Genomic DNA, 12,385 nt, shown 5'->3' on the forward strand with positions numbered 1-12,385 from the left:
TTCCCTGTCCTTCACCATCTCCTAGAGCTCACTCAAACTCATGTCCACTGAGTCGGTGATGCCATCCAACTGTCTCGTCCTCTGTTGTCCCCTTCTCCTCCTGCCTTCAATCTTTCCCAGCATCAGTCTTTTGCAGTGAGTCAGTTCTTTGCATCAGGTGGCCAAAGTATTGGAGCTTCAGCTTCAGCATCAGTTCTTCCAGTGAATATTCAGGACTGGTTTCCTTTAGGACTGACTGGTGTGATCTCCTTGCAGTCCAAGGGGTTCTCAAGAGTCTTCTCCAATACCACAGTTCAAAAGCATCAGTTCTTCAGCATTCAGCCACCTTTATGGTCCAACATCACCACTTTCTTTTCTTGTATTTTTGTTTCTTTTTTTTTTTTTGCATTTTATTGAAGTGTAGTTAATTTGCACTGTTGTGTTAGTTTCAAGTGTATAGCAATTGATTCAGTTATACATACATATTCAGTTATATATATGTAATATATATTCTTTTTCAGATTCTTTTCCATTATAGGTCACTATAAGATACTGAGTGTAGTTCCCTGTGCCATGCAGTAGATCCTTGTTGTTTACCTATTTTATATACAGCAGTGTGTATCTGTTAATCCTAAACTCCCTTTTTAATTAATAAAAAGAAAGAAAAGGAGCAACAAAGAGTAGAAGTATGCCCAATGATTCTTGGGTCTTCATTTCACTTGTCTAAAAATGTCTAAGGAGAATCAGTTCAGTCGCTCAGTCATGTTCAACTCTTTGTGGACACGTGTCTAAGGAGAATTGACCCGGACATATACAGTGTACTTTGAAGAGATCCTGCAACCCCACGGAAATGGCCTGATGTCCTATTAACCCCATGGCACTGATGGTAGATATCACATGACCACACTGATTGGGTTGAGTAGGAAGCCTGAATCATGCTATTAACTGGGCTCCCAGCCCCTGCCTAGGGCAGAGAGTAAAAGGTGACCATGACCAACATGATGTGTTTTCCATGGGCATCAGAAGTGGGAGAGATAGATAGATAGATACACAGATGGGCAGACAGATAGATAGATATCTTGTCCTACAGATGGAGCAGATGCATGATTTCTAAAGCCCATATATGGTTGGAGAAGGAGGATAGAAGTCAGTCTTGTTTCTGGCTTGCTAATGCTCTCAGTGTTAAGCCTCCTTAATTTACTTGGTCATCCCCTTAAAAGACCATCATTTAGGACCAGGAGGGATTTGAAACCTTAATCATATAATGAAAATGGCTTTTTTTATATAACCCAAGATGATCCAATGTGTTTATTTGCATCCTTAGAAAATTCTCCTGTCTGTTCTTCCCCCAACATGTCCTGACAAACTAACTTTTCCCTTTAACTGTTCTGTAGCTTATTACTAAGATGACTGTTCCTTCTGGCCTAATTATTTCCCCTTGAGCAGTAAACAATTCTCTTTAGAGACCTCCCTTGACAACCTCTGGCCTAATTATTTCCCCTTGAGCAGTAAACAATTCTCTTTAGAGACCTCCCTTGACAACACTCCCTAGAGAACAGTCTACCTCAGTCTTCATTAGAATCCAGTTTGGGAATTCCCTTTAGGAGTTTACTACTATATTCAGTGTTTTGTTCTTTCAGTACGTTATAGAGCTTTAGTAAATTGCTGTCTGCAGTTAAGCTCTAAAAATTATTTAAAGACTTGAGAGCTGAAGTGATCAGCATGTTCGAGGAGTGGTATACTGGTCGGGAAGTTTGGGCCACAGGTGGTTTGCTCACAGTGGTTGAAGAGAGGCTGAACTCTACTTTTGGACCTTATTGTTTGCCTGTGGGGTATTGATTGGCATAAATCTGGCCCACCCAACTGGATTAAACCCTAGAGAAGAGAAAACATAGGAACAAATGGTGGTTTGATGCCTTGTGATCAGGAAAATAAAATTTAAGTGTACTGAATGGTTTATATATTTACAGTGCCCTCTTAGAGATTTACAGCCAGAGCCGTTGGTTTGGCTTCATGAGAATTTTCCTGTAGGCAAGATTTTCACAAATTTCAAGGCCAACTAGAAATGTATTTTATTTTTCTAAGAAATGTAAGAGAGCTTTATGTCCTTATTTAAATGGTACTCAGAACTCTGCATGTGGTGGTTATAGATGCTTTGCTCATCCAGCTACGTACTGCTGGCCTGTTGTATTTTCCCCTTGTGTCTTCCTATTTATGTTCAGGGTTCTATTTCCATGGCAGGGTATGACCACCCAAACATATGAAAGGTAATTGTATAGTAGAGGAAGAGATTTGTGTGCACACAAATGTATGCTCTAAAAATAAAGAATCTGTTCATTTATTCTCGTGTATCCTTACTAAAAGCATAAACCACCCAATTGTTAAACTCATTGCTATTTGTTCACAGTAATGGAAATCTTGCAGATTAATTTCATTGAGTCTTCCTGTGTACAAGGCTCTGGAAGTACAACCTTGAAGTATGTAAAGAGTGTAACAAGCCCAATTTCTTTCCTAATGAGGTTGTAAGGTTTTTCATATATGAACTTATGTTTAAAAAGAAGTCTTAATATATATGCAATGGAATAGCACTCAGTCATAAAAAGAATGGAATAGTGTCATTTGTGGCAACATAGATAGATCTGGAGATTATCATACTAAGTGAAGTAGATCAGACAGAGAAAGACAAATATCATATGATATCCTTATATATGGACTATAAAAAATGATACAAATGGATTTATTTACAAAACATAAATAGACTCACAGAGATAAAAAAGAAACCAGTGGTTACCAAAGGAGAAAGAAGGTGGGCCCATGCTCAATAGAGTTAGAAATAGGTAGAATTTGACCACTGACAAATGTCTTCACCCCAGTGAATCTCAATTTTAATATCTAGAAAATGGAGTTACCACCCCATTGACTGTAACATGGGGTTAATGTCTACCTCACCTATTTCTCAAGGATATTGAGAGCGTTAAACAAGCTGATATGTGAGAAAGTGCTGTCAAACTCTAAAGTACTACGCAAACTGTAAAGTACTGTCCAGAAATCATGATGGTAACTTTTACTCAATAGAAAAGCTAAGCTGTGGTCTTTGTGCAAATTACCTCAGTGTGACTGTTCTTCTTTGGAAATGTCTCCTAAAGTTGCCATCTGACTTCATTTATGTATGTGCTCTTTGAAGCTCTGTGATTTACAGCTGGCACTGATCCATTGTAAACAAACACCCTAGGGGCCAGTCCTTCAGTTCAGAGCAAGAAGGACTAGGGACCAGTCTTTTAGTGATTGCTTCAATCTTACCGACAAGACCAGCAGCCCACGGCCCAAGTTCTAGCACCTACATCAACTGTCCTCCTTCAGCCAGCATTAAAATATGTCATGAAGTCTTTCAAAATTAACCAAAATTAACATCTTCTCTTTTGTTTTACTTTTTCTTTTAAAAGCCACTTATGATGTTTTCTCAAGCCCTACAACATCAGATGAGCCTGAGATATCAGAGCCCCACACAGGTACACCCAGCCTCTCAATTCTTTTTTTTTTTTTTGGATGCCAGGTATTGTGACAATTTTTGCAGAGTGAAAAAGTATACTCTCTAGAGTTCCACAGGAGAAATGTGGCAGTCTCTGTCAGGGAGATGAATTCTGCCCCCTTCTCCCACCGAACGATAATGTCTCCACGTCCTCCAGTAAATAAACTCTGCATATGTGGGACATGCAGAAAGATTAGGTTGCCTCTCAGGCGCACTAAATAACAGCCTAGTGCTCTAGTGATAAGAATCATTCTGAAAAGGTTTTAGAATTCGGAGTTTTCCCTGGAGTAGTGATTCTCCAGTAGGGGGTGATTTTGTTCTTTTCCCACTGAGGAACTAGTCAGCCATGGCTAGAGGTATTTTCGGCTGTCACCAGTGGGGAACGTGTTGCTGACATCTAGTGGACTGAGCCCACGGATGCTGCTAAACCCCTGCGAGGTACAGGAAAATCCCCACAATAAAGAATTATCCAGCCCTAAAAGGCAGTAGTGCCAAGGTGACAAATCCTGCTCTAGAGCAGTCACGTCACTCATTTGTCTGCAGACGTTCAGTTGGGTCTAACTTTGGCATTCACTTACTGCTCTAACTATGTGAGTTTAACTTAGTCTGATGATTTCTTTTAGCAAGTATTTTATTATACACTTACTAAATTAGGTACTGCAGGAAATTCAAAGTAAATAACACTGGTCTCTGCCACACAAGGACATATGTCTGGTATTTTGGGGGTGTATGTAGCCATATATGGGCACCATGATAAATACAGGCAAATAATTTTAAAAAGCAGCAGAAATTTTTAAAAGATGAAACAGAATGTTATGAGCAGATTCAGCTAGCAATTCAGAAACAGAGGGAAGGAACCAGAAAAAACAGTAGAAAACTGTTGAATGTGTGAAGCACCATTTTATCATGGTTTCTAACGTTTGAAGTGTGTATGTTTTTAAACATGAGCTCATCTTCAACTCCTAATGAATCACTAGTTTTAAAATGTTGGTCAGCCATCTCTCAAGTGTTCTTGATATTTTTCCCCATTTGAGGCATAATTTATTACTCAGGAATTTTGTATTTTATTCCTGGGGCCTTCTACTGCTTTTATAAATGTTGACATTTATTCCAACAGCAACAAGCGATCCACTTCTGGACTCTGTCCCACCTAAAACTTCTAGAACTCTTGAACAGCCAAGGGCAACACTGGGTAATGTTTTTAACAGAAAAATTCTACTTTGTTTTCCATCAAAAGAAAATCCATGTGAATGCCTTTCTTCCAAATGACCATTTCATTCCATCACATCTAATCATTTATTTCTTTCCTTTTTCTGAATATAATATATATTTTTCCCTACAATGCAGGCATCTTATGTTCCATTTGGGCTCTCTCTTTCTCTCTCTCATTTTTGAACTGTAATGAATGATATTTTTTCCATCATTAAAGGAATGAAAAGCTTTGAAAATTGCATGGACATCTTCATCATCATTTCATCCCATCCATCTCATGTTTGTGGCCTGTATCACGTCTCTTCCATGCGCTCAGTCTGCCTGGAGTCAGCTACTGAACGGTTTCATCCTGACCTTTTCCGAACTTTAAATTATCATTTCATCCAGTAGCTTTCCAAGACAACGTGCATTTTTCATCCTTCATCATGTCCTTTTAGCATGTGCTTTGTATCACCATCTAAAAGCATGTTAAAGCTCTTAAAATACCTCATTTTAACTGAAATTACTTGGTGGGATGGGGTGTTTGTGTTTTCAGCTCCGAGTGAAACACCATTTATTTCTCAAAAACTGGAAATCTTTACCAGTCCTGAATTGCAGCCTACAACACCTGGTAATTAATGACCTCTGTATAGTTACGTACTTTGAAAGAATAGATGAAGAGACAAAAAGCAGAAGTCATGCTGGCCTTCTCAGAATATTTTCAGTAGTAAACATTTCCTTTCATTCTCTATGATGAAACTCTTCAAAGAACTTGGTTATCTGTCATTCTTAGTTTTGTGATAATCCTTGAAGAATTTCTATAATCTTGATATCTATTTTTTAACTGAGGTAAAATTAATATATAACATTATGTTAGTTTCAGTATGATGTAACAGTTCTGTCTTTGTATATGTTATTTTGAAGGATAACTCCCTTTCTATAGTTCTTTCAAATTTACCAACCAGAAAATAGCAGCAAAATTATAGATGATAATTATTTTAAAATATGTTCCCTTCAATTAGCATTTTAGATACCACTTGATCAGACTATTTTTCTCAAAATAGTCTAAGGAGCACCAAGTGGACTCTACAATCCTGGATATGATGAAGAGAGATGAGTAAAAGAGAGTAAAATAGCTTTCAGTCTATAATAGAAAATTAATGAAGTGATGAAGTTCATTAACTCCTGGTGATGTTAGTAGTGAGCTGTAGAATTAAAGAGTTCTGAATGTTCTATTCTCTAAATCTGGAATATCTGTGCTTCTCCCATGCTATTGGATAAACCATCTTTTGAGTAATTAACTGTACCTTGTGTTCGTAAATCCTTCAAGGGTCCTCCCTTTCCAGTACACTTAACTGAAAAATGTATCTTCTCATACAGACATTTAATTTCTTTTGGCTCAATCAGTACTTACTTATTGAACACCTATGCTGGGCATTCTAGGGCTACAAAGAAATAGAAAGCAGTTCTTGCCCTCAAGAAGTTTGTAAGTGTATGGTTACAATCTCATTGACCCCCTGGGAAATATTTACCAAAGCTATATTAAATCTTCTTTCAGCTCCCCTGCAAACTACATCTGTCCCTTCTACACCTAAACGACGCCTCAGGCCCAAAACACCAAGAACTAAGCCTGGTAAATAACTGTCTATTTAACTTTTCAGGATATCTAATTCCAAGTAGATGATATCCATGTAGTTATTAGAAAGAGAAATGATTCTGTAGATTAAAGATGCTCTATAAAATCTGGAATTAACTGAAGATGAATAATTAAAAATAACAAAAGTCAAACATTTTCAGTAAGATTTTACTGAAAATTATGTGTATGATATTCTTTTTTCTGGGAAATAGTCTTTTTAAATCAAAATAATACATAGAGTTTTTTTTAGGTACTTCAAGTCTTAGACTGAAAAAGAGAATCTACTGCCCACCTTCTTCTGCCCCTGAGACCCTTTCTCCAATTCTTTAATGTTTCTTTTGTATTTAACTCCACATTTCTAAGTAACAATGCTTCTGCTGCTATTTCTTTTTAGATCAGTTTTAGTGAATGATGTTTTTACATGTGAATTTTGATATAAATATAGAAACAGTCATATATAGTGATTTATATGGTCACAGTGATACATAATGTCATTTATTTTCCTGGCAAGCATCTATATTTAAGTGTTCATCAGGCTGACAGTTCCCATATTTGTTGCCTACTATGTTTTCAGTTTTGCACAAGGGCAGTGGCTGAGATGCAGAGAATGTGACTCTGGCTATCCAATTGCTCATAATCTTAAAAAGATAATACATCATGAATGATGAGAGCAGCGTAAGATGATATAACCTGCTTGTAAGACTCTATTAGAGTAGAAGCTCAGAAAAGCAAAGTAAGAGTTGAGGATATAAATATCAGAATATGTGTCAGGTTTAGGCAGAGGAAAAGGAAAAGGGAACAGCATATATTATGGCACAGAGTTGGAGTGGAGGTAATTTATCAATCTGGAGGTGCTAGCCTTCATTGTAAAAGGGTACACTCAGACTCATGCTCAATAACCAGGCTTTGATTATTCCATTGCTTATTCCATGTTTTTTTATAGCCTATACTATTATGACTGAATTTTAAAATTCTTTCCCCAAACTTTTACTTACTGCATCCTTTGTAAACAGTGACTAAATATGACAGGATTTTAAAAGGGTCATTCAGTTCCTCTTTGGAGGATTTTTTTTTTATTGTTTCTAGAATATGTTAATTTTTTTTTCCTTTCCATCACCAGAAAGAACCACAAGTCCTGGAACAATTACATCTAAAATTTCTAAAAGCCCTGAACCTAGACGGACAACAATGGGTAACGATATGTCCTTAGTAGATGGGTTAGTTCATTTCACCACGGGAAGTCCAGTATGCCAGCTTTTATGTACTGTCTCAATCACTGTTCTAACTGGATCATTTCAACAGTACTCAATATCTCATAGAGTACATCAACTCCATGACTTTCATGATTTTGGATAGCTGGCACTGTGGTTGGTGGATGTGAACTCAGCATTTGTACCTTGGAAAGCTGTTAAATCACTGATGCTTTTCCATCTTCTACACAATCATTGTTTTTTAAAGTTGTGTCTTATATACACTTCTCCATTTTGGGGGGTAAGGCCTTCAAGTTCAATTTCAAACTTCATTTAGAAAAACAGCTTTCTGCTATGGTGTTAGTAACATTTCTTTACGCCACAGATCACGTTATACATATCAGTGAATATTACTTTTAAAACATTTCTTTTTTTGAGTGCTTAGAAACTTAGACATGGCTGAGAAATGTGAAATAAGGTGCAAAATCATTATGCTAATTTTCATTTTTTAATCCTGGGTTAAAATCACTGTCATACTTTGTATAGTAATGGTGACTGATGGCAATGCCTTTTTTCTTGAAATGCTTTTTCAAAAAGATGAAAATTTATTAGTATATTTTCATTAAATACTGCTCTGTGAAATATTATTTTTTTAAAGTTTATTTTCTAATGGAATGTTTCCAAAATCATCCAAGATGATGGGTTTATAGCACGTGAAGTATAGGTTTTCCTTTTGTAGTTTCAGACATTGAAATGTCTAAATACTGATTTGATGATTATTTTGTTTCTTTATTTTTCCAGCTCCCAGTAAAACACAATTTATTTCTTTGAAACCTAAAATCCCTCTCAGTCCAGAAGTGACAGACAGCAAACCTGGTAATTACCCGAGATTTGTTTTGATATTTCACATGTAGGGTTGAAAAAGTGTTTTATGCCACTCTTTGGAGCAAAACCTTCTGATTCACACTTTGGTATTTGATTCATCTTTCCATGAAAAGAGCAAAAATGTGATGACATGATGTCATTAGAGCCAGCTCCTCTGATATTATCATAGCATCTCTTTGAGCTGAGTGGGGTTTCATTATGTGCATGACCACCACAGAGAATGCACAGAGGGAGAGTGAAGGGAATGATTGAGAACTCCTTTGTCTAGGAGGATGAGATAGTTTCCAATACCAACGTTGCTTGGAGTTCAGATCAGCAGCCTTCCAGCTGAGAAGTGGAGAAGTCTTTCCATCCCCTCAGAACTCTGCCTTGTTTGGGGCCCCAGTTCTCAGGGCACATGACTAGTAAGGGTTGTAGTCTCCTAATGTTCCATGACTTCTTTCTAAACTGGGGCTGATTTCTGAACACTGACTTTTGTTTACTTCTCAGGAGACATTAATTTGCTGAAGAAAAGTAGGTGTTTTGTTTTTTGTTGTGGTTTTTTTGTTTTTTGTTTTTTTTTTTGCAGTGAGGCGTCATTCTATGTATATAATCAAAAGCATAATTTCTTGCATAAGGATTGCAGGACATGTTAAACAATTAAATCTTTGTTTTTCTCTATACAGAACCTATACAACAGTCTGAAATGTTGATTTATGAGATTATATAAGGGGAACTTTGTCACAACTCATTATTGTCATAAAAAATTTAATGCCTTAGCTTTGGGAAGAATATATTTCTCACTGTAATATGGATTTTTCATTAATGTGTATTTACAGAGTAGGATTATTAAAGCAAAGGATTGCTTAAGTGGGCATGATTTGTCTTTTTGCAAAGACATGGGTAAGGAAGAAAACTAGAACTGCTCAGAAAGAGAATTCTCATGACTTCTTTAAAAGAGGCAGAGAGATTTCCAGGTATTGTAGGCATCAGAAGGAAAGAAATTAGGGATTAGGCAAAGGGAATATGGTTGATGCCATGCCCATGAGCGAGGTTTCCAAGTCAGAGAAATTGAATGAAGTACTCTTACTAAAAGAGGTTGTTAGGAGAAAGAAGCATAGCTAATAAACTCAAGAGTTCTAGTGGTTTAATTCAAAGAACGTTGACAGCTGAGAGAAGGGTTTCCTGTACATTTATTTAAAAATTATGCCCAGAGTACTTTGGAATAAGGTAGTAACTGTTACATTTAGGCTGTATTTTGAATAGGGTCCTCTCACCAGGCAGACCAAGAAATATTACATTATGTTTGGGTCACCAACTTTAAATATTTCTCTAATTATTTCTGTTGTTACGAAAACATCGAAAAAATGTCTCCAAATGTTAATTATCATTTGCTCATGATAAGTTATATTATCAATGTTAGTGGTTTCTGGAAATAAAAGCATTTCTGAGAGGAAATTCATTAATTCAAATTAGGGCGGGAGAATGTTCTTATCACTCTAACGTATTTGAACAAAAAGATTTCTTAATTTGCCATTTCCTTTTAAAAATGTGAGAAATTATTTGGAAGCTAACAGGCTTATATTGCTTTATTTCTACCTTCTAATCACCTAAAAATATTCACTCTTTTCCCCTAACAGCAAGTATCACTACTTCATAATCTGTGCCTAAACTTAAGCCAGCTCAAGTTGACTTTGAGTGGCCTGAGGCAACACAGAGTAATGACTAGTTCTCCATAAACCATTGTTTGGATGTTAGTTTTTAAAAATGTATTCATTTTATGGCAACCACCTTTATATCTCTGTTAGAGATTTCTTTTGTAAGGTTCAGGAGAGCAAATAAACCACCAAAAGCTTTTTGATTTGAGCAACTCCTTGACTTTCCCATCACACTTGACTTTTCTCATCACACTCGTATTTTTCCTTTTTCACTTTCCATGAAGGCTGCTTTTCCTTTGGCTTTCCTTTGTGGTTAAGTTAATGAGTAAAAACCTACATTGGTTTTGGCTTGCAAGACAAATCCAACGCTTTCTTAAAAATCTCAGCCATCTACTATGTCCCAGCTTGTCTGCCTCATCCAATAAGAATTCTTTCCTTCATAGTTAATCATTATGATTGTAATGACATTTGGCTCTTCAAGCTTTTAAAGATCTGAAGAAAGGGAGAGCCCTCCAGTCATGGGTGTTTATTGTACTCAGAGCTGACACAGCGGACGGGACAGTAAATGGTTCTCTAGCCGCAAATCCATCAGTGACTTTTTGTTTCGGGCTGAGCTGATTGGTGTGGTTATTTGCATGTCACTCAGCTTTTTTGTGGAACATTTTTGTATCTTTATCCATAACACGTTAAGGCTGAGATAGAGGAAATCTTATTAGAAGATAGATTTCTTAATAACCACTGACTATAATATTTTCTTATGGAGGTGAATTGGATACTTAGTTGATGGGATGCCATATCTATTTGGCCTCAGTCTCAGGAAATGAAAAATGCTGATTTTTCTTTATAAAATTAAAGCAGCAGCATTCTTTCATCTTTGTTAAATCTAAAGATGCTAAAAGTAGCAAATCTTAACTTTCTCATACTTTTAGAAGTCAACTTTGTGGAAATTAAAACATTCATTATAACCTTGAAGTTTCAAGAGAATTTTTGGTTTTACTATTTTCATATGTGGATGTTTTTGTGATATTTATCATATTTGATTACTGATATCTCCTATTTCTTTTCCTTTTTTCCTGTAGAATCTGAGGCATTCAACTTCCACTGCCCTCCACCCTCCCACACACATACCTTTTACTTTGCTTAGTGTACTTCTTTCTGATACAGTATTACAGCTTTGCCATTCATCTGTTATATTCTATTTATGACAAGTTCATGAGAAATCAGAATTCTTTTTTTGGCCACAGACATTCTGATGAATGATGCTACATTTCAGTAACACCTTGTGCTATTATGTCTTGCTTTCAGATAAATGAATATTCTCTATCCAAATTGTTTATTATTATATTTTCCTTTTTAGTTGCTAAAACATCACTACTTGCTTCTACCAAACTTCCCACACCCAGAAATATCAGAGATAATTCCTGGTAAATGTAATTTAAGAAATATCTAAGTACACAGTGATTTAAGTTCTGGTAAGTTGTTCAGTAGGGACTAGATTAATTAATTTCTTTCTGTAAGGAAAAAAATGTCAAAGAATCTTTACATTGTTTTCTACTTCAAAAATTTATTTCCTTTTTATTTTCTTCTTGAAAGAAATCAACTCTTTTTGTTCTATAGAATAGGAAAGCTATTGGATCATCTTCTTTTTTTAAAAAAAAAAGTCTTTGTACCAAACTATATTTAACATTTTAGTTCAGTTCAGTCGCTCAGTTGTGTCTGACTCTTTGCCACCCCATGGACTGCAGCACGCCAGGCCTCCCTGTCCATCACCAACTCCTGGAGCTTACTCAAATTCATGTCCATTGAGTCAGCGATGCCATCCAACCATCTCATCCTCTGTTGTCCCTTTCTCCTCCCGCCTTCAATCTTTCCCAGCACCAGGGTCTTTCCAAATGAGTCAGTTCTTCGCATCAGGTGGCCAAAGTATTGTAATTTCAGCTTCAGCATCAGTCCTTCCAGTGAATATTCAGGACTGATTTTCTTTAAGATGGACTGGTTGAATCTCCTTGCAGTCCCAGGAACTCTCAAGAGTCTTCTCCAACACCACAGTTCAAAAGCATCATTTCTTCAGCGCTCAGCTTTTTTTATATTCAGCATTTACTTACTGCCAATCTGAATGGCCTTGGAGAGTTTATCTGTCAGAATATTTAGATAATATTATTAATGAATTTATTCAGCATTTCATGAAATGTGGAGACTACTTTCTAACTTCTGCTGATTTGCTAATTTAAATGGAATAAATTTCATGTGTAAATCAATAAGTAGTAGTAAATATGATGGATACCATATGAACACCTGTGGCCTTTTTAGACTGTAAGTTCAATTCCTGGTTTTTTTA

The 12,385-nt window shown here is 36.3% G+C and overlaps 1 protein-coding gene across 37 annotated transcripts in view; it reads left to right on the top strand.

Annotated features, from left to right (window-relative positions):
- ABI3BP (ABI family member 3 binding protein) overlaps positions 1 to 12,385 on the top strand; it is a 271,320-nt gene that overhangs the window by 135,763 nt on the left and 123,172 nt on the right. For 34 of the 37 annotated variants that reach the window (XM_070454961.1, XM_070454969.1, XM_070454962.1 and 31 more), the window contains 6 exons: positions 3,423 to 3,488; positions 4,626 to 4,700; positions 5,256 to 5,330; positions 6,258 to 6,332; positions 7,456 to 7,527; positions 8,327 to 8,401. The exons of 1 other annotated variant lie outside the window; for it this stretch is intronic. In XM_070454961.1, coding sequence (XP_070311062.1) covers positions 3,423 to 3,488; positions 4,626 to 4,700; positions 5,256 to 5,330; positions 6,258 to 6,332; positions 7,456 to 7,527; positions 8,327 to 8,401 — 438 coding nt within the window. The remainder of the gene's footprint in view (positions 1 to 3,422; positions 3,489 to 4,625; positions 4,701 to 5,255; positions 5,331 to 6,257; positions 6,333 to 7,455; positions 7,528 to 8,326; positions 8,402 to 12,385) is intronic. 2 more of the 37 variants (XM_070454972.1, XM_070454971.1) reach the window with 2 other exon arrangements.

This window comes from Odocoileus virginianus, chromosome 25, assembly GCF_023699985.2.
Source record: "Odocoileus virginianus isolate 20LAN1187 ecotype Illinois chromosome 25, Ovbor_1.2, whole genome shotgun sequence".
NCBI classification, from domain to species: domain Eukaryota; kingdom Metazoa; phylum Chordata; class Mammalia; order Artiodactyla; family Cervidae; genus Odocoileus; species Odocoileus virginianus.